Source organism: Kogia breviceps, chromosome 17 (genome assembly GCF_026419965.1).
Source record: "Kogia breviceps isolate mKogBre1 chromosome 17, mKogBre1 haplotype 1, whole genome shotgun sequence".
NCBI classification, from domain to species: domain Eukaryota; kingdom Metazoa; phylum Chordata; class Mammalia; order Artiodactyla; family Physeteridae; genus Kogia; species Kogia breviceps.
The window spans coordinates 46976308-46999861 of record NC_081326.1 but is presented as its reverse complement, the minus strand read 5'-3'; the positions used below and the strand labels follow the sequence as shown (position 1 = coordinate 46999861).

At 35.2% G+C, this 23554-nt stretch overlaps 1 protein-coding gene across 50 annotated transcripts in view; it reads right to left on the bottom strand.

The window, feature by feature from the left end:
- RIMS2 (regulating synaptic membrane exocytosis 2) overlaps window positions 1-23554 on the bottom strand; it is a 552349-nt gene that overhangs the window by 59630 nt on the left and 469165 nt on the right. For 37 of the 50 annotated variants that reach the window (XM_059042501.2, XM_059042509.2, XM_059042507.2 and 34 more), the window contains one exon: window positions 21905-22146. The exons of the other annotated variants lie outside the window; for them this stretch is intronic. In XM_059042501.2, the coding sequence (XP_058898484.1) occupies window positions 21905-22146 (242 nt within the window). The remainder of the gene's footprint in view (window positions 1-21904; window positions 22147-23554) is intronic. 50 annotated transcript variants of the gene reach the window in all.

The window sequence follows — 23554 nt, the reverse complement described above, 5'->3', positions numbered from 1 at the left end:
AAATAAACTTAGATTTCTAATTTTCACCATCTATAAAAGAAATTCCAGCTGCATCAAAGATCTAAACTCATAAAAACTTTATAGACACATCTGAGAATAAAATATAATAATATTTTTACAGCATTGGAGAGGAAAAGTGTTTACTAAATATGATGGCACAGAACTAGGAAAATGGGCAAAAACTATGAACTAGTATTTCACAGGAATAAAGAAATTAAAATGGTTAATAAACCAATAAGTACGTTGAAATATTTGTTACCCCACCAATAATCAAAGAACGCATTCAGTAAGTGTTTGTGGAATACTGAATTAAATGAAAATTTGTGCTAAACTAGCAAAAACAGAGAAAATAAACACTAGTATGGCCAAGAGTGGGCAAAAATGAGCTCTCTCATATTCTCTTGGAGAGGATGTAAATAGTACAGTACTTCTGGAGAGCAATTTGCAATATTTTTCAAAATTTAAAATGAGCACACCCTTTTAGCTATTCTACTTGCAGGCATTACTCTACAAATAAGTCAGACATACACTAGGATCAGTAAAAGGATGTTCACTGTAGCATTAAAAAGAAAAGCCTAAATGTCCTTCAATAGAGCATTATGTTAAATCTATGAGGTAAAAGAGTAGTCAATAGAATTCCCTGAAAGATGAGATAAATCTATACATACTGACATATAAAGATGCCAAAATACATTTTGAAGTGAAAAACCCAAAGCAAATTGCAGTAGAACATGTGGAAAGTGATACTGAAAGATGCATAGATGAAAGTTTGGATGATTAGCTTCTGCAACAAAATATTAACAGTGGTTATCTCTGGGAGATGAGATCAAAGGGGAGGAGATGGGTAAGTGAGGAAGCAACTTTTATTTTCTATTATAGGTGTTTGTATTATTTCGTTTAAAAAAGAAAAGCAAATATTGTTTTTTTAAAATACAAACACAGAAAAGCAATTTTTTTTTTTCAGTATGCAGGCCTCTCACTGTTGTGGCCCCTCCCGCTGTGGAGCACAGGCCCCGGACTCGCAGGCTCAGTGGCCACGGCCCACGGGCCCAGCTGCTCTGCGGCATCCTTCCGGATGAGGGCATGAACCCGCGTCCCCTGCATTGGCAGGCGGACCCCCAACCACTGCGTCACCGGGGGAGCCCAAGCAAATATTTTTGATGCATGTTTTCCTGGACAGACAAGGTGATGATTATAGTTAGTAGATGCATATTCATTGGAGATTTACAATTTGAAAATAATGTGCTATTATTTTATTACATTTTCCTTAGTCAATCCACTTACTTCAGTGGCTCAGTTTACTTAACAACAAAATAGATATACAAATTCTAAAGGAGAAAATTTGGTGTAGTAAGTAATTAGTGGTTACATAAAATTCTGAATAAAATACCATATTTTATTTTATGAAGCAAAAATTGACTCTCCTGTGCATTATTGTTAATAAAGGCTAGTCAGAGTATAGTAGAAATCAAAATTTTCAGGACAAATCCAGAAAAGACCTTCTTAGAATCCAATTCAATAAAATAATAAACATGAGCATGAAGAACTGAGTGATTACCAGAAGCTTATCATTATAGAAATCCAATTATCCCATCGCACTGATATTTCATACATAGTCACTACTACCAAACTATTACAATGTATGTTTGTTGTCCTTGAAATAAGAAAATAACCAAAAAGATTCTGATTCTTAATTAGCAGGAGACATCTACTTTGGGTTTTTATAGATTAACCTGAGCTATTCTTATTATTATACCCAGGCTTCCTATGTCTAATGACACAACAGCAAAAACCTGAAGGCCACTAGTCATACAAGGACTATGGTTCAACGATCAAGAAACTCAATTCAAACAACAAATAAACCAATTAAATGGAGACTATTAAAGATTTTATTTCAAATTAAAAAAATCAATTCAGGTAAACATCTAATAATTACCATTTATCATGGTATTCCCTAGCAACTGCAAAGACACTCATGTCCTTAATAAAATAAAATCCCAGTTTTCTCAAGCCAGCAATATTGTAAGAATTTCCAAATGGAGAAGCACATTTTGAGCACAGTTTCTCTTACTATTCAAGAAAGTCTTTGAGGTTTTCCTGCTAACTGCTGTTGCCACCACCACACTGATCCTCCTCCAACTCTGTTTTAAGTATGTGTGGTTGAGTGTCCAACTTTTTTCTTAATTTCCCTGAGACATAGTAGAGAGATGATTGGAACAGTTAAATATGACTTCACAAATGCTTGTAATATCAACAACAAATAAATGTAAATTTTTAACCTGAAACTAGATAATCTCATGTATAAAATATAGCTTACTGTTTCTAGGGTCCTGTGGTAGGCAGAATTCCAAAGATGTCCCACTAAGATTCCTATCTTGTGGTTACTTAATCAAATACTAGTCTAAGTGCTGATGTTAAAATTAGGAGATTGTCCTGGATTATCCACAAGAGCCCATTGTAATTAAGTGAGCCCTTGAAAGCAGAAGAAGAAGGCAGAAGAGTCAATTATAGAGTTGTATTAAAAGAGGAAACTGGATCCACCAGAGGGCGGACGGCAGAAGCAAGAAGAACTACAATCCTACAGCTTGTGGAACGAAAATCACATTCACAGGAAGACAGACAAAATGAAAAGGTAGAGGGCTATGCACCAGATGAAGGAACAAGATAAAACCCCGGAAAAACAATTAAATGAAGTGGAGATAGGCACCCTTTCAGAAAAAGATTTCACAATAATGATAGTGAGGATGAGCCAGGACTTCAGAAACAGAATGGAGGTAAAGATCCATGCAATGTTGAACAAAGACCTAGAAGAATTAAAGGACAAACACCTAGAAGAATTAAAGAACAAACAAACAGAGATGAACAATACAATAACTGAAATGAAAATACACTAGAAGGAATCAATAGCAGAATAACTGAGGCAGAAGAACGGATAAGTGACCTGGAAGACAGAATGGTGGAATTCACTGCTGTGGAACAGAATAAAGAAAAAAGAATGAAAAGAAATGAAGACAGCCTAGGAGACCTCTGGGACAACAGTAAATGCAACAACATTCACATTACAGGGGCCCCAGAAGGAGAAGAGAGAGAAAGGACCGGAGAAAATACTTGAAGAGATTATAGTTGAAAACTTCCCTAACATGGGAAAGGAAATAGCCACCCAAGTTCAGGAAGTGCAGAGAGTCCCAGGCAGGATAAACCCAAGGAGAAACACACCGAGACACATAGTAATCAAATTGACAAAACATAAAGACAAAGAAAAATTATTAAAAGCAACAAGGGAAAAATGACAAATAACATAAAATGGAACTCCCATAAGGTTAAGAGCTGATTTCTCAGCAGAAACTCTACAAGCCAGAAGGGAGTGGCATGATATATATAAAGTGATGAAAGGGAAGAACCTACAACCAAGATTACTCTACCCTGCAAGGATCTCATTCAGATTCGATGGAGAAATCAAAAGCTTTACAGACAAGCAAAAGCTAAGAGAATTCAGCACCACCAAACCAGCTCTACAACAAGTGCTAAAGGAACCTCTCCGAGTGGGAAACACAAGAGAATAAAAGGATCTACAAAAACAAACCCAAAACAATTAAGAAAATGGTCATAGGAACATACATATCGATAATTACCTTAAATGTAAATGGATTAAATGCTCCAACCAAAAGACACATGCTTGCTGAATGGATACAAAAACAAGACCCATATATATGCTGTCTACAAGAGACCCATTTCAGACCTAGGGACACATACAGACTGAAAGTGAGGGGATGGAAAAAGGTATTCCATGCAAATGGAAAGCAAAAGAAAGCTGGAGTAGCAATACTCATTTCAGATAAAATAGACTTTAAAATAAGAATGTTACAAGAGACAAGGAAGGACACTACATAATGATCAAGGGATCAATCCAAGAAGAAGATATAACAATTATAAATATATACTCACCCAACATAGGAGCACCTCAATACATAAGGCAAATGCTAACAGCTATAAAAGAGGAAACTAACAGTAACACAATAATAGTGGGGGACTTTAACACCTCACTTACATCAATGAACAGATATCCAGACAGAAAATTAATAAGGAAACACAAGCTTTAAATGACACAATAGACCAGATAGATTTAATTGATATTTATAGGACATTCCATCTGAAAACAGCAGATTACACTTTCTTATCAACTGCACATGGAACATTCTCCAGGATACATCACATCTTTGGTCACAAATCAAGCCTTGGTAAATTTAAGAAAACTGAAATCATATCAAGCTACTCTTCCGACCACAATGCTGAGATTAGAAATAAATTACAGGGAAAAAACCGTAAAAAACACAAACACATGGAGGCTAAACAATATGTTACTAAATAATCAAGAGATCACTGAAGAAATCAAAGAGCAAATCAAAAAATACCTAGAGACAAATGTCAATGAAAACATGATGATCCAAAACCTATGGGATGCAGAAAAAGCAGTTTTAGGAGGGAAGTTTATAGCAACACAATCCTACCTCAAGAAACAAGAAAAATCTCAAATAAACAATCTAACCTTATACCAAAAGGAACATGAGAAAGAAGAACAAACAAAGCCCAAAGTTAGTAGAAGGAAAGAAATCATAAAGATCGGAGCAGAAATAAATGACATAGAAAAAAAGAAAACAATAGCAAAGATCAATAAAACTAAAATCTGGTTCTTTGAGAAGATAAACAAAATTGATAAACCTTTAACCAGACTCATCAAGAAAAATAGGGAGGACTTCCCAGGTGGTGCAGTGGTTAAGAATCCACCTGCCAATGCAGGGGAAATGTTTTCGAGCCCTGGTCTGGGAAGATCCCACATGCTGCAGAGCAGCTAAGCCTGTGTGCCACAACTACTGAGACTGCATTCTAGAGCCTGCAAGCCACAACTACTGAAGCCCATGCACCTAGCACCAGTGCTCCACACAAGAGAAGCCACTGCAATGAGAAGCCTGTGCACCATAACAAAGAAAAGCCCCCACTTGCTGCAACTAGAGAAAGCCTGGGCACAACAACAAAGACCCAACACAGCCATAAATTAACTGTCATGTCATTTTTCTCAAAGACTGCCAAAATCCAGAGATAAAAATTCTAGGTTACAGGGTAAGAAACAAGGATCTTCCAATAGCATTCTGGACAAAGTGGAGAAATGATAAGGAACACTGCAAAGAATTTTTTCTTTTAACGTGTATTGAGTTTGTTATACTTGTTTTACAATCTTAAATGCTTATGCTATAGTAATCCAAAAACACAAAATGAGAAGATCAAAAATGAGAGGAAGCGTTGTTCAGTGAACCAAAGGCAGAGGTGGGCACAGCGTATGACAAATGTGCTAGATGGCAAATGTATGGACACTGATAAAATTTCAAGGTTATTTTAGTGGAAAACCCTACTCTCTCACAGCAAGGGAGCAACACTTCTTGACTGGATACTCCTGGAGTGATCAGCTTTGCCAGGGTAGAGAACTCCTTTTGGAGTTTGAAAGAATTAAAAATTAAGCAGGAGATAGAAAGCTGGCTGGACTGAGTGACTTTTAAAATCTTTTTATATTTGAGATATTTTAATTATCCAATAAAAATGTTTGGGAGTCTCTTTCTACACTTAGTCATTTCCTCTCTTATCTTCAGTTACTCCCTTCCCTATAAGTGCAATCATAAAAAGATTTTTCTCATCTTGGAGGATAAAATCATGTTTGGATCCCCACCTGCAACAAACTAGACAAGGGCTTGGCCAACTTTCCCTGTAAAGGGCCAGATGATAAATACTACAGGCTTTTTGAATCACATTATTTTCTCTGGCAACCACTCAGCTGAGCTGCTATAGCACAGAAGTAACCATGGACAACACATAAATAAATGAACTTGGTTGTGTTCCAATAAAACTTCATCAAATGAAAACATTATTTATCGAGAAAAAAAGCAGCATGGCCAAATTTGACCTTTGATCCATAGGTTGCCAGCCCCTGAACTAGAGCTTCTCTATAGCAGGGACCTCCAGATTCTACCACCCATTTCCTCCTTAAAGCCCTGATGATCTGGCTTTCTTCCATCTTAAAAGCTAATATTTATTCAGGATTAAATTAGGTAATACATTAAAGAGAATTAATAGATAATGCATTGAAGACAGTGTATATGAAACTCTTAGCACAGTGCCTGGCAAATAGTAGGTACTAATACACATTTATATTCATCAAAGTAACCTCAATGGTTCTCATTGCCTATCTCAATAAGTAGCAAAACAACTGTCTATCCAGTTGCTCAAGCCAGACTTTCAGAAATCGGCTTTGATTCCTCTTACTGCCTCACCTCTAACTACCATCTACTCCTATTAATTCTCTCTAGTCACGCCCATTAACATCCTCCCTCCCCCCATTATTACCTGGTGGTCCAGGCCATTACCTCCCTTGAAAAATCACTGCAAAGCTCTCCAGCAGCTTCTCCCTACCTCTAGTCTCCCTTTAGCAAAACTGTCAATAGTTTTAGGTTAAAATTCAATTCCCTGAACATGACTTTTAAGATATTCCATGATCTGTCCTCTGCCCAACTCTCCATCCTCACATCTCAACCCTACGTCTTGTACTCTATGCTTTGGGCACCCTGAACATAGCTTAGTTCCTTGAGCATGCCATACTCCCCTCTGAACACCCTTACAGATTATATTGTCTGGCTCCTCCAAATATTAAAAGGGCTCCAACTGCTTAGAAAAAAGTTTGAAAACCAACACTTGAGCCAAATTAGATCACTGATATTTCTCTGATGCATACTCTATGTTTTCCTAAACTTATACTACTGAAGTTTTCTATGCTTGACATGCACTCCTATATCATTTCATTAATCTTAAAATTCTGGCTACTTAATCTTCAAATTCTAGCTCAAATCGTAAACCTTCCAAGAAGTCATCCAAAATTTCATTCCAGTCAGAAGTGATCTTTCTGAAATCTTACAGTATTTTCTGCTACTGAAATGCTATCTAACACATCTTCCCTAATAGATTTTAAGTTTTTTGAAGATGTGTCTGTGATTTGTATAATTTTTTAGTAGTCCATAGTACCTGCACAGCACTCTTACTTTATTAGAAACACAGTTAATCATATTGACTGAATATTTTAAATGTGTAATACTTTTAAAAAGTCAAAGTTCAGTGCAAGTTTAATAGTCTATTTAAAATTTTAAGCAATGGTTAAATGCAATGGAATTTTAACTGACCTTAGTATATTAAAATGTCTCATTGGAAAAAAAATGAAACTAAATGGGGACTCTTACAAGAACAACAATCAAATTACACCAAGAATAGATAAAGAATTAGCAACCATAAAAGACCAAAAAGATAAAGCAGATTAAAACTAAATGAACTCATACAGTTCTCTTATTCAAAATGAAGCAAAGAGCCATCATAAGATTTTACTGACACACAAATATTCCATGAAAAACTCAGTATGTTTATATAACATTTGTATAATATTTTCCAGTTTAAGTTTCTACTCATTAAGATAAATGCAGAATAAATACACATCCAGGGAATACTGAATACGATTGAAAGGATTAAAAAGAGGAATAGTCCATTATGCAGTCAGTGAGGAAATTTTATTGAGGTTGAGACTATGTAACTCAGAATAAGAAGGCTAATTCATATCTAAATATGTGAAATATTATTCACCTATACAGAGAGTGTGAACCGCTTGGTCTTCACCACTGAAAATATAAAACAGGCTTCCCTGGTGGCGCAGTGGTTGAGAGTCTGCCCGCCGATGCAGGGGACACGGGTTCGTGCCCCGGTCTGGGAAGATCCCACATGCCGTGGAGCGGCTGGGCCCGTGAGTCGTGGCCACTGAGCCTGGGCGTCCGGAGACTGTGCTCCGCAACGGGAGGGGCCACGACAGTGAGAGGCCCACGTACCGCAAAAAAAAAAAAAAAAAAAAAAAAAATATATATATATATATATATACATATATAAAACAAAAAATGATTTGATTATAAGTTGGATTAAATTCTAGAACATGATTAAAAGAGGACTCTAAGCAGGCTTAAAATTGTGCATGTGCTGTATGATTTGGAAGAAGAAATATTATACTTCCTTGAGGAAGGAAATAAACTTCAGTTTTCCATTTCAGTTGGAAATAAGACATGGACTTTCTAACATAGAGTTATAGGTATTTAGTTATATAGTATATGCCATCTCTCATTGTTCAGTACATTTACTATTTTGTTTCTAAAACACAGGTATTTTCATTTGTGCAAAATAATTTTTAGTGTCCTTATTTTGGGGGGAAAACTTTCAAAATGAAAGAAGTCAAATGAACGCAGATTCTTAAATAGCATTTGTATTTTTTAAAGGAATCTATTTTAACGTATTGAAGTAGAACTAACAAATTGTCATTTCCTGAAAGATAATTTTACAACTGACTGGTTAAGAGAAGAATTCAGCCTGGTTGAGAGGAAGTAAGAAACCTCTGGTGGCACATCTTCCCTTTGACACAGGTAGCTCTACTTCAGGATAAATTAGCTCTGGCAGAGGAAGGAGGAAGACACAAAGGAGGCTGGTGGCCATTGTTCTCCTACATTTTGCTACTATCTTTCCCTTAGAAAGGAGGGTTTGGATGAAAGGTGCCGACGTAGAAATGACTCAGTTATGAGCACATCCCACTGCAGGTTCTCCCTGGTTTTCTGCAATTATTTCCCTGTCTCTACACATTTCTATTTTTTCTTACTTCTGCATTCCATGCTGCCTCACCATCAGTTTCCTCATCAGTATATTCCCCCACCTCACCTCATACTTCACTATTAGCTGTTGTCCCAATCTCATTTTGTAAGCCATCATGAAGCTGCAAGTAAAAAGCAATGGATTCCTCACATACTAGAACAAAATAAAAACCCAAACCCAAACCAAACCAAACCATTCTTCGGACTAAAAGGTACAGAATTACATTCTCATGTCAGTACCAAACTTTAATGCGTAAGAGAATTATACTGGATCCACTTTCTCACTGTTTCAACCAAGCATATATCTAGGTTAAACTAGTATCTATTGCCTCTCTGTCTCAGAATATACATAGTATACAAATTCAGATCCTATACAGTTGAATTTAAATCCCTTTTCAAAAGGTCATTTGGCTTTCAACTGTTTTTACCAGAAACACACACAGATGCCACAGGGAGATTATCTGTGGACCATATTTATAAATGTGGAGATTGCTGAATAAACCATACATAAAGACAGAAGGGCACTGTACGTATGTGCATAACATTCAAAAGGCATTTGTTGAAACCCGAGTATGTGCAAGAGCCGGGGTGGATGTAAAGATGAGCCAGACTAAGTTAGCATCTCCTGTGATATGCTTTCATGCTACGTGGTACATTTCCATCAAGGCAAACTTTGTAATTTTGACTAATTATTACTTTATTTATTTGTTAAAGCCTGTCTTTCCCATTGGAACATAAATACCATATGAAGAGGATCCCAGTTAATATATACTATGGTGTCTACCACAGAGTAGCATTTCAATAAATATTTATTAAATAACAATATGGGGACTTCCCTGGTGGCGAAGTGGTTGAGTCCACCTGCCAACCCATGCAGTGGACACAGGTTCGAGCCCTGGTCCGGGAAGATCCCACATGCCGTGGAGCAACTAAGCCCGTGCGCCACAACTACTGAGCCGGCGCTCTAGAGTCTGCCAGCCACAACTACTGAACCCGTGTGCCACGGCTACTGAAGCCCGCGTGCCTAGAGCCCATGCTCCACAACAAAGAGAAGCCACTGCAATGAGAAGCCCGCGCACCACAACCAAGAGGAGCCCTGCTCGCCGCAACTAGAGAAAGCCCGCGCACAGCTACAAAGACCTAATACAACCAAAAATAAATAAATAAATTAAAAAACCCAATATGTTAAGATGTTATAAGGTAGTGAATAGGAATATCAGTTTTTTTAAAAAGTCATACAATAAAAAGTTAGAAGGATTTGTCTACTTAGAGCAGCATCAGAGAGGAAAGATAGGTTCTGTCTTAGTGTTTTTCATTTCTATAAAGTCTGTGATACTACAGATGTTGAAAAAACAAATTATGATTACTCCTAGTAGAATTTTACGCTGCTTAGCTAGGGCTTTATTACATTTCCAACAAATACCTGCAACTGTCTCTTTGGAAGTCTTCCTAGTGGGTAACAGAAAAAGGACTCATCAAATAAAAAGCATCTAGTAGCTCCATATACCTGTTCAGAGTATATAGGAATTTCATTAAAAATGGCCTTTAACTTAAAATTAGATTTTTATACTGTTTATACTCTGTACTCAAAAACCTTAAAGCACTTAATTTTAATAAAATTAAAAGACTTCTTTTCTTTAATATGTGCTGCTTAGCTTACAGTTAAACTCATTATGGTTTAGTTATTTATTGGGCCTTTACTGATAACTAGGATGTACAATCTAATCCTCTGGCTATTTACATCTTAAAATTATGTCCAATTACATTAAATAAAACCTACATTAAATTAAAAGTAGTTCCCTGAGAAACTTTTATTCTGAAGAGAACATTTTTCTCCTCTTAATGATATGAAAAGAACTAATTATCAAAACATTCTGTTAGCAGCAGTGGGGGTCACATAAAGAGTACCAGATTTGAGTATTATCTGTCCACCATACAAATTCTAAGTCTCAGTTTTCTAATATGTGAAATGAGGATGATAAATTATATATCTCAGTTTGTGAAAATTAAAATGAACAAACTCATGCTATTGCTAATTATGTCTTTTTAATGACTGACAAGTTATTTTCTTAATTTTATATTAAAAAAGCTTGTATCTTAATAACTGGTATGTGTTCTTTGGTCAGATAGTGTAAATTGTGAAAGTTAACTTTTATTTCCATTTTGCATTGACTCCCAGGAAGCACACAGGATGTAAATAATAAATAAAAAAATATATCTACAATAGTTCTTGAATCTCCCCACTTTTCCATCTCTATCCACTATCATCATTTGTGATAGGCAGAATCGTCCCTGAAGATGTCCATGCACTATTCTCTGGAATCTATAAATATGTTACATTATATTGCAAAAGGCACGTTGCAGATGTAATTAAGGTTAAGGAGCTTAAAATAGAGAGATATCCTGGATCATCTCAGTGGGCCCAATATAATTACATGAGCCCTTAAAAGCAGAGAGCTTCCTCTGGCTGGAGAGATGCAGCAGAGTGGGTACTCAGAGAGATTAGAAGCACAAGCAAGGTTCAATGTGACATTGTCGGCTTGAAGATGAAGGGGGTCATGTGTCAAAGAAAATGGAAACCTTAGTCCTATGAAGGAAAGGAACAGAATTCTGCCAACAACCTGAATGAACTTAGAGAAAGAGTCTCTCTTGAGCCTTCAAATAAAAGCTCAACATTGATGACACCTTGATTTTGGTCTTGTAAGACACAGAGAATAGAAACCAGCCAAGATCACCTAGACTTTGGACAGAGTGGTAGATTTCCACTGCTTTAGGTAACTAAGTTTGTTTCTGGTAATTTCTTATGGCAGCAACAGAAAACTAATACACCGTTGATTAGGCCTGCAACATCTCTGCTCTAAACTAATAAAACTGTCTCTTATTTTTGATCTCCAGTCTTTATTGACAAAATCTTTCCAGCTCTGATTGTCATGACCCTGCTCCAAATCCTGCAATAGCTCCCTCCTGCCAACTCTATGGTATGAACTATTTGGCCTGACATTAAGTTTTTTGTAATCTTGCCCCAACCTATATTGCTCGTGTCATCTCCCACTAAGTGTGAACTACTCTTTGCTCTGCTGATACAAAAACTGCATATCCACGTCTCTGGGTCTAATATTGCCCATGTCTGAAATATCCATGCCTATTCCCGGCATCTTCACAAGTTTAAACAACATTTAAAATTCAAGGCTCAGATCAACTGTTACCTTGGCATCAGTGTTGAAAGTAATCATTTCCACTGCTACACTAATGATAATATAATAATAATAATATTAACAATAACAGCTAAACTGTTAATAATATTAACAGTCGCAGCCACCATTTATTGAGAACTTGTTGGACAATGTTTTACGTGCTTTCATAAGTGCGCATAACAACCTCATGAGGTAGGAAGACAGATTCCATTATTTATACAGCTGAGAATGGAGGTTTAGAGAGGTTAAGTAACATGCCCATGTAGTAGAGATGGGATCTAGTATCTAAAACTCTAAAATCTCTTTTCTCCATTCTGTTACACTCCCTTATAGAATATTCTTTGTACCTCTTGCTTGTCCTCATCATGTTCCAACTTGCTTTACATTTACTCAAGCCTACAACTCATTTCTTCTAGTAGATTTTAAGATTGAGTATAACAGCTATGAGAGAGTGGGGACTCCATTTTGTTAAGTTTTGTCTTCCATAGCACCCACTAAGATGCCTTCTTTGCAAAGAGTGATAAAAATGTTTACTTAATGAGATATTCATCTCATTATGCATGATAATGTCTGTGCTTTAGGGAAATTATTAAAATACCATAAGAATTCATTAGAAAATTTTTAATAATTTGATTAAGAGTGTTAATATTTAGGCTTGAGAAGGGATAGTGAAAGATAATTTGTAGATGTAAGTGGATACTTCCTTAACAATATCTTTCAAGAGTTCTGTTATTCTTTCCATAAATAATAATAACAAAACACTAGAATATGAGATGAGAAATAAGAAATATTTGACATATATTTATATGATCATTTATAGCTTTTAAAACTTCAATGTAGCAGTTTAACATCTGGAGGAATATAGTTTTAAGTTTTCTTGTCTATAACAAAGATGCACTGAATTGTTCATTCATTCATTCGTTCAAACAAATATTGAGTATTTAGTAGATATCAACTATCACCTTAGATACCATAGATATAAAAATGAATGAGATATAGTTCTTTTCATCAAGGATTTGAAGTCCAATGGGATTGAGACAAATTCAAATAAGTTATACATAAAATGTTATTAATACACAGATGACCCTTAAGAATCTAAAAAACAGGCTTATATTTTTTTGCCATAAAAATATTTTTCAACTCAACAACAAAAAAATAAACAGTCCAATTAGAAATTGGGTTTCTATACACTAATAATGGACTATCAGGAAGGAAAAATTAAGAAAGCAATCCCATTTACAACTGCATCAAAAAGAATAAATTACCTAAGAATACATTTAACAAAAGAGGTTAAAGCCCTGTGCATTGAAAACTATTAGACATTGGTGAAAGAAACGAGGAAGACACAAATAGATGGAAAGATATTCTGTGCTCATTGATTGGAAGAATTAAGATTGTTAAGATGTCCATACTACCCAAAGCAATCTACAGATTCAATTCAATCTCTATCAAAATTCCAATGGCATTTTTCACAGAAATAGAATAAACAATCCTAAAATTTGTATGGAACCACAAAAGGCCCTTCAAATAGCCAAAGCAAACTTGAGAAAGAAGAACAAAGTTGGAGGCATCACACTCTCTGACTTCAAATTATATTACAAAGCAATAGTAATCAAAATAGTATAATACTGGCATAAAGACAGACACATAGATCAACGGCACAGAATAGAGAGCCAAGGAACAAACCCATGCATTTTTGTCAATTAATTTACAACAAAGGAGCCAAGAATATACAATGGGGAAAGGAGAGTCTCTTCAATAAACAGTGTTGGGAAAACTGGACAGCCACATGCAAAAGAACGAAACTGACCATCTTACACCATACACAGAAATTAACTCAAAATGGATTAAAGACTTGAAGGTAAGACCTGAAACCATAAAACTCTTAGAAGAAAACATAGTAAGCCCCTTGACATCCATATTGGCAATGATTTTTTGAATTTGACACCGAAAGCAAAGGCAATAAAAGCAAAAATAAACAAATGTGACTACATAAAACTAAAAAGCTTCTGCACAGCAGAGGAACTGTCAACAAAATGAAAAAGCAACCTACTGAATGGGAGAAAATATTTGCAAATAATACATCTGATAAGGGGTTAATAGCCAAAATATATAAAGAACTCAGAGAACTAGTAGTAAAAAACTCCAAACAATTCAATTTAAAAATGGGTAAAGGATCCGAATAGACATTTTTTCAAAAGGACATACAGATGGCCAACAGGTACATTAAAACAAGCTCAACATCACTAATTATCAGGGAAATGCAAATCAAACCCACAATGAGAATATCACCTCACACCTGGTAGAATGGCTATTATCAAAAAGACAAGAAATAACAAGTGTTGGTGAGGATGTGGAGGAAAGGAAACCTTTGTGCACTGCTGGTGGGAATGTAAATTGGTGCAGCACCTAAAGAAAACAGCATGGAGGTTGCTCAAAAAATTAAAATGTAGAGCTACCATATAATCCAGCAATTCTACCTCTGGGTGTTTATCTGAAGAAAATGAAAACCCTAACTTGAAAAGATATTTGTACTCCATGTTCACTGCAGCATTGTTTATAACAGCCAAGATAGGGAAACAACCTAAATATCAACTGATGGATGAATGGATAAAGAAAATGTGATACACACACACACATACACACACACAATTCAACCATAGAAAAGAATGAAATCTTGTCATCTGTGAGAACATGGATGGACCTTCAGGCTTATGCCAAGTAAAATAAGTCAGACAGAGAAAGACAAATATCGTTCTGTTTGATATATATATGGAATCTTAAAAAAAACCAAAAAGCACTAAGCTCATAGATACACGGAACAGATTGGTGGTTGCTAGAGGCCAGGCGGGGGTATTGGTAAAATGGGTGAAGGGAGTCAAAAGGTAAAAACTCCCAGTTGTAAAAATAAACAAGTCATGGGGATGTAATGTACAGCACGGTGACTAATCATAATGTTGTAATAATAATACTGTATTGCATATTTGAAAATTATTAAGAGATTAGATCTTAAAAGTTCTCATCCCAAGAAAAAAAATTCTGTAACTATATAAGGTGATAGGTGTTAACTAGACTTATTGTAGTGATCACCTCACAACATATACAAATACTGAATCATCATGTTGTGCACCTGAAACTAATATAATGTTGTATGTCAGTTATACCTCAATTAAAAAAAAAAAGAAAATGGGCAAAGGACTCAAATATACATTTCTACCAAAGAAGATACCCAAACAGCCAATAAGCTCATGAAAAGATGCTCAATATCACCAATCATTAGGGAAATACAAATCCGAACTACAATGACACACCACCTTCATTTCAGTAAAAAGAAAATTATAAATTATGTATTTAATTTTAGAAAACATAAAACACATACAAATATTTTAAAATGCAATAGATATTTGCAAATCATTATTTCAAATGGTAAAATAAGACTTTATGCTCTCAAGAAAAATGTTTGAAGTAATGTACATTATAGTTTTTAAAAATATTGGTTTGCTTACAAAACTGCTTCCTCTTTTTCCTGAGCACTCCCTAGACTACATTTCCCAACCTCCCATTTTCTAGCATCAGCTTTGTGACTGAGTTGTAGCCAATGAAATGAAAGCAGAAGTGACTTCATTATTTCCAAATCTTGGAAATAACTTCCCATGTGCTGGCTGAATACAGAGGGCCCCAAGGCCCTAGAAGATGGTAGAGCCACGAGATGAAAAGAGCCTCAAACTCTGAATGACCATAGGGCAGGCCACCGGCCCACTGGGAATAACTGCATTGGACTGATATTTGCTCAATGAATGAACTTCTTTTGTATTAAGTTTTCAAGGTTTATATTTTACTGCAGCTGGCATTATGTTAGCTACTAAGTAGAGCAACTCGAAGGTGTGCTTCCAAATTCAGTTTTCTCATACTTAGTTTTAATAATGCCATAGTTGAAAAAGAAACTTCATAACAAAACACCATAGATCGTATAACGTATAAATGTAGGGTAAAGTTCATTGTTAATAATAGTGGATATCTGTATTTTATTAATTTTCCTGAGAACTTTTTTAGTGACTTCTTGTCAGATCTTAGAGTGTCACTGTGTTTATTTCGTCAGTGGCTAACGAAAAGCCTGACCAGGAGTAGAAGTTTCAGGACTACCTTTTTTGCGTAGTTGCAGTATTAGTATCACACTTAATCCAGTTTCATTGCAGGAATCTTTGTAAGCCTCTTGCCCATTTTCTTGTGGTTAAGGAAACTAACACCTCCAGAAAGCATGCAACACCTGACTGACATCCAGACCAACTGAGAAAACTAGGGTGAAGCCATATATTAAATATGGTAGTGCTTAATTTCTTTTTTGTCTTTTAGATTAAAGGGAAAAATAAGTTCTACCATTTTCATTCCATCCTCCAGAGAACTTCATCATGGATCCCAAAGGAGTACATGGGCCTTTCATCGGAGATCACTATATTTGATACTATACCAGACACTGAGAAGGATGTACAAAATAAGAAAAAACAGTCTAGCCAAGAGATAGACAAATACATAAATGATTACAATTACTAAGTGTTATAATTAGAGGAAATATAAAGTACTGGGTGAGCTTAGAAATTACTACAAGATGAAAAGATCAGAGATTCCTGAGTGGTCACAGGTTATAACAGCTGATCTCTACTTAAGCTCTGGATCTGAAGCTCTCTCACCTACTCATTTGTTCCCAGAAGTATTCCCTCTCATTAAAAAAACAAAACTCTTCTTTGATCTATTTCTTCCAAGCTATAGTCCTATTTTTTAATTTCCCTTTTTATCAAAAATCCTAGAAATTGTTTTTATTTGCACACAGTAGTCACTAATCATATGTGCCTACTTAAAATTATATAAATTAAAGATGTAAAAAAATTAAAAATTCAGTTACTCAGTCACACAAGCCACATTTCAAGTGCTCAATAGCCACATGTTGACTGTATGGTAGCCACATGTTGGCTACCATATTGTATTGGATAATGCAGATATAGAACAATGCCGACACTGCTAAAAGTTTTATTGGATAGTGCTGGTCTAGACTATAACAGAATAATTAAGAATGAAGTCTCCAGATCTATACTGCCTGGATTTAAATCCCAACTTCGACCCTTAACTAGTTAAGTAAACTTGGGGAAGTTACTCCCCTTCTGCCTACTTTGATTCCCTCATCTATAAAATGAGGGTAATAGTAAGTAATTCTTGCTCCATAACATTGTAAGATTTAAATGACTTACATGTAAAGTGCTTAAAACAGTGCCTAGCACATGAAAATGCTCAATAAGTATTAGATGTTCTAATTTTTATTCTTGAAATTATTCTCACAGACTCTACTTCACCTCCCATTTTTGTTAACCTGCTCCAATCAGGCTTTGTCCACCATCGCAAGGTTTGTCAAGGTTTACCAAATTCCTCCGTCTTGCTAAATCCAATGGTCAACTCCCAATCTTCATCTTATTTGAACTACCAGAAGCACTTGACAGAGATGATTAGCTTTCTTAAAATATTTTCTTCCTTTGGTTTCCAAGATACCACATTCTTCTTTTTCATTTTCTTTAATGGATGCTCTCTCTTAAGTTTCCTTTAATGGATTCTCTTCCTGATATCTAAATGTTGGCATATACCAGGGCTCTGTCTTTAGTTTTCTTCTTGATTCAAGTTACACAAAGTAATATTATCTAGTGCTATGGCTTTAAATATTACCTGCTGATTACTCCCAAATTACATGCTTAGCCTTGACCTACTATGGATGCATATCCAACTAACCATATAATGACTGTACTTAGACGTCTCATGGGCATCTCAACATCGACATGTCTAAAATAGAATTCTTGATTCCCCATGAGGCTGAATTTGCTATTGATAGCTTACATCTATAGAATGATTTTTAAGTTCTGAAAGCATTTTCTTATACATTTAAAGTATTATCTTTATAAAAACTCTGTTAGGACAGCAGGTGTTAAATCCAACTGTCAGATGAACATTCTATGACTCAGATATGTTGGGCAGGTTTTTTTAAGAAGCCATATTTGATATCTTATATAACCCAGAGTAAGCAATAGCATCCAAGTCTCCTTATTCACCCTATGTGCTTTCTACAAGGTTGTGATGTTTAGCAAGATATATTTAAGCTTTAAAAATGGTGAGTTTCTACTTAACAGTCAAAGAAGGATACAAAATAGCCTGGGAAAAGAAGAGAGATATGACTTAGCTACTATGTGTATTAACCAACATATCTTTATAAATGGTTTCCCTTCACCAATTATTGTTTATATATGATTACTGATCCTACATAATCATACATAATCATAATCCAGAGTAATTTCGACATTCTTTAGAAAGATACCATTTTGCTGAGTTTTCTACTCTTCAGAAGTCAAGTAAGCAGTCTTTATCCGGTCTTGAAATCCATACTGGTAACATGATATTAACTTTTACATTGATGAGTATCATTTTAAGAAGTTGAAGATATTATGGTATATTATTAATTAAATGATAACTATAAATTAATTACATGCAGATCTCCATGCAAAGGCCAGAAAAATCAAAACAAAGGATCCATTGTAAGATCCAACACCATAAATCCATTCATTTTTTTAGATAATGTTATCATATGATAACAGTTTAGGTATTAAATTTGAAGATTTCAGTTTTAAACACTGTTAGAGCTTGTTACTGCATTTTTAAGAAAAGAAAACATAAAAACCTTACTTGAGACATATACACAGAAATACAGAATTTAGAAACCCACTGAAAGTTTGGAGTCCAGTAATTACAAAACAATCTCTGTTGGCTATTCTACAGTTAATCTCCGGCTTTAAAATGAGAGATATTCTGAACTCTATTGTCAATGTAGGTCGAAGCTATATGGTGTGTACGTAGGAATGCAATTGTACATTTTAAGAATGATAAAAAATTTAACAATTATAATGTTACTGAATATAAACGTAGACAACAACAAAAAGGAACACATTATTTTCTGCTATGCTATATACATAAGAAGGGGTTATATGGTATAACAAAGAACTAAACTACATTTCTTAAATCTGCTAACATCACAGTGTTTTTGACAATAAAAATCAAATCAGTGTATGGTCAACGGATCTCTATTTTTAAATAAAAATATTGTCAAAGAAAGATATATGGGATATTAATGCCAAAACTATGAAGACATGAAATTGATCACTGAGAAATATTGACCATTTTCTTCAAACGTTCTATACTCTTAGCTTCTGTGACACTACTCTCATAGTGTTTGTCCTTTCTTCATGATAATTTCTTCTTGGTCTTCATTGGCTCCTGTTCCTCTGTCCAATTCTAAAAGGTTAATCTTCCACAGAGTACTGCCTTCACCTACTGCTCTTTTATCTGTAGTGTTCTTCTTGGGCAGTCTCACTCATGTTCATGGTTTCAAGCAACCTCTAAATGTCATAACTCCCAGATTTATGTCTCTGGTTCTGACACAAGATTTAGAAGAGTTTATTTAAATATGTTCTAGACATTTCTACTTGGATGTTCCATCGATATCTCAGATTCAAAGTGTCCTAAATTGACACCTCTCCTTCTCCCAACCTTCCTTCTTTTATACTTCCAATATCCATTAATAGCACCACAACCATCCATCCAGGGATGCAAGCCAGAAATACGGGGATTACCTTAGAATCTTCTCCCCTTCACCTCCCCACATCCGACCCATCAATAAATCAGGTGACTGACTACTAACTTTGCTTATTAACAACCCCCTGAATTTATCAACCGCTCTCTATCTTTATTTTAACTGACAACTCACTTAGTTCAGGATCTTATCTCTTATCTGAAATATTGTCCTACTCTGCTAATTCATCCTAAAATCCTCTTTACCAGATGCTGACTTATGTTTACTTCTTTATTGCAGCTCCACTAGATATAAGCTCCAAGAGAAGGATCTCGTCTTGTCCGTGTTTTCTTTAGAATACAGCGTATGGTAGATGCTCAAAAAATATTTGTTAGATAAGTAAATGGCAGCCTGAATGGCGTACAAAATATATACTATGCAAATCTAACCATATCACTTCTCTACTGAAAACCCTTTAAAACTTCCTCTCACCTACAAATTAATATGATCTGTAAGACTCTCCATGACCTATCGACCTTGCCTCTAGCCACATTCAGTCCAAATTTTTTTGTTAAAATCACACCTATTTCCTATCATTCCTGTATATGTAATACTTCCATTCCTTTGTCATTATGGTTTCCATCTGGAACACCTTTCTAATTGTCCTTTACCTGGTTAGTAATCACTCTTTCTTCAGGTCTGGAATCAAGCAACATCTCCTCCAGGTATTCACTCCTGGAATTCTAGGTTGGTTCAAACAATCCTCCTCTGAGCACTCAGCACACCTGCTATGTAATTCTAGTTTTACCACTGACATAGGATCTTGAAGCAATCTGTGTAAGTATCTATCTTCTACTAGAGTATAAGCAACTCAGGTTATAAATGATTTCTTATTCATCTGTGTTCTCCATGTGCCTGGCACATAGTAAGTGCTCAAACCCCTGAATGAATAGAATTATTTATTTCATTTAACACCACATATTCTCTAACTTGTAGTCTTATCAGTGTCTATTTTAGGTTCTTCATTTTTTAGATTAATAGACTTTATTTTTTTAGGGCAGTTTTGGGTTTACAAATGTTTGTAAGTTTTAAAGAGAAAAATGCAAGAAATAAAGTTCTAACTGTGAGAGAAAAAAACCTCTCAATTTCAAAAGGCCAACATCTGTCATTTTAGCACAACACAGTTAATTATGTATAAATGTTAGCAATTTTTAAAATCCTTTAAATATGATCTTTATGTCCATAAATTAAACTTCTAATTCTATAGTAAAATGCAAAGTAACATTTTAAAACACCAAGTGAAAAATTACTCTAACATAATCACATTAAATATAGTAAGTTACAACCAGGATATAAGGAATGCCATCAAATAATTATTTCAAAATAATACTATTATAGAAGGCTCAAATTCCAGAATCACTGTTACGGTTTGTAAAACCAAGGTTAGCCGGGTCCAGGAATTAACATATCCTTAAATTCTTTTGTGCTGTAGATTTATGCCCTGGCTTCTCTGTACCAGAACCCTAGTATTCAGACATAAATGAGATTTAATCCATTTGCCCATAATTTATTTGCTGTAAAAGAAACACCATATTATATGCTTTTGTTTGTGTGTTAAGTAGAAGATATGCTATTATTTCCAAGATACCAGGGACTTAATGCTTAATTATCAACACCCATTTGAAAAAAGGCATTGCTTTGACTCACAAATTTCTTAATTACTGACAGTGGCTTTTCTGAGTAGGAGTGTGGTATCTAATTTATTTTTGCAGATGTAATTAGAGACTGAATTTTGAAGTAGCAAAGCTTTGAGTATCTTCCCTGTCAGCAGAAAATTCCTCCATCCCTGCTGCTGGAGAATATTGCTGCTTGAAGTGTTAACAGGGAAATAAAAACTGCAGTGAGAAAATGGATACAACTGGTAAATGCTGCTTACAAACTGAAAAAGAAGTTAGGCTGTCAGCAATAAATGAAGTGTATTATTCACACAAAATATGTGGTGTCATCTTCATCACGGTCACTTGCTGGGAGTGGAAATTAACTTGGCTGGTTCCAACTTGAGGAACCTAAAGAAAAGCAAATATCTCACAGATCAGAGTACCTTTACAAAGGACCAGCAACTGACAATCAGGAGAACCACAGCTTAACTCCTCTCTGAGGAGAAAAGACGTTAAGTGCATTTCAAGAACAGTAACCAAGGTTCACTGAGAAGCAGGTTCACTGATCACTGAAAAACAAAGTCATTGTTATATTTTCGGAAAAGTTAACTAGTTTAAAATATGCCCCTTTCCTTCTGGAACACATTACTGAGACAGAATAAGTAAGAGAAAAGAATATGTATTTTAATTAATTACAACTCAACTAGGAAGTCAAAAGAGTAACATAAAAATGCCTACCCGTTTGGCTGAGCTGAGAAGCACTGCGGCTTTTCCGGGAGAGACCAACAATAGCTACCATTTTGGCCCCAATGCTAGAGCGCCGCTTTTTGCTGCTGGTGCCCAAGGCGCACACCGCAGTGTCAGACTGGCTGCCATCATTCTTCTCCAGCGAGCACATGTCTCCGCTGATGCTGGTGCTTTTAGTCATGTTCTTCCCTGAGATGCCCATTTGTCTGCTTTGCATTTTGGATGTAAAGACACTGTAGGCCGACGGATCGTTAAAAGTGAGGACAAGAGTAAAAAGGAAAAGACAGAAAAGGTATTTTAGATGAAATATCTGGAGTATAATTCAATTATATTATTAGTGGGACATACTTTTAGGACTCAAAAATTTTCAAATACCATGTTCTTGAATGGGTTTTACTATTCAGGGCCAACCTTAACATAACTATCCAAAATCAGACATGATTTCTTTTCTGCTGTCAAAGAAGGCACTGGTGTGCATGGCCACAGGAAAAAAATATTTGCGAAAAATCAGTGGGCTCATTTAAGAGAATATGCTGTCCTGCACGTGCAATACACTTTGAGGCAGCCATATAACATATGAAAGAATTTTCCAAAGCATTCTTCTCGAATTTGTTTTACTATAGCTTTCAAAGAGAAATTCGATGAGTGGGGGAATTTTACAAAAAATGGCAAAAATTACAGCACCTATTGCTAAGAGTGGCTCTTTAAGTTTTCTCATTTTATTAATAAGATTTTTCTAATAGTTGTTACATTTTCTAACAGGGATTGATGTTTTCGTTAGTTTTGAATTAAAAATAATTTATTTCACTTTATACTTTCATATATTGATATGTTTATATTCCAAAACTGAAGAAAAGATTTTCCTCTTGCATTCATTTGAAAGAAAGAAACATTATCAGTTTTCTAGACAATATGGTCAGAAGGCAATCATTTTTTAAACATTTAAAAATTTTTAAAATATTTTCTCCCCTCTATCCTAGAGTAAAACCTGCTGAAAGGTTAGGACCAGGGATCAAACCTGGGCCCCCGGCAGTGGAAGCATGGAGTCCTAACCACTGGACCACCAGGGAATTCCCAACACATGTTACCTTTATTAACCTATGTTCGTTTCCTCCAAGTATTTAAGAGGGAAAAGACTCAGTATGAAATTTTTTAAAAAGACAGTAAATTGTACTATTCACATTACTTCACATTAGTTTTATGAAGAAATGAGGCATAAATAAACAAGAGAGAAAGAGAGGAGGCAGTGTATAACACTTCTACAATGCCCCAAATCAATCATTTCCAAGCTTGTTTAATTTTGCTATTCTTCAATAAGCAACTATAGAGTAAAGCAGAAAGAGTTCTGGAGGCAACAGATGCGGGCTTAAATCCCAGATTTGCCGCTACTTAACTGACTTCCTTTAGAAACGTTAATTGCTCTACTTGACCCTCAGGTTCCTCATTTATAAGAGACTATCTTATTGTACTTTCTTATATTAAAGAATAGAGATAATATGTCTAAAGTAAAAATTCAGTAAATCAAAATTAATATTAGGGAATATAGACAATCGATAAAATAAGGTTAAAGCCCTTCAACATGTATTATATATGTAAATACTTAACAGCATCAATAGAAGTGATATTTATAATTATAAATTT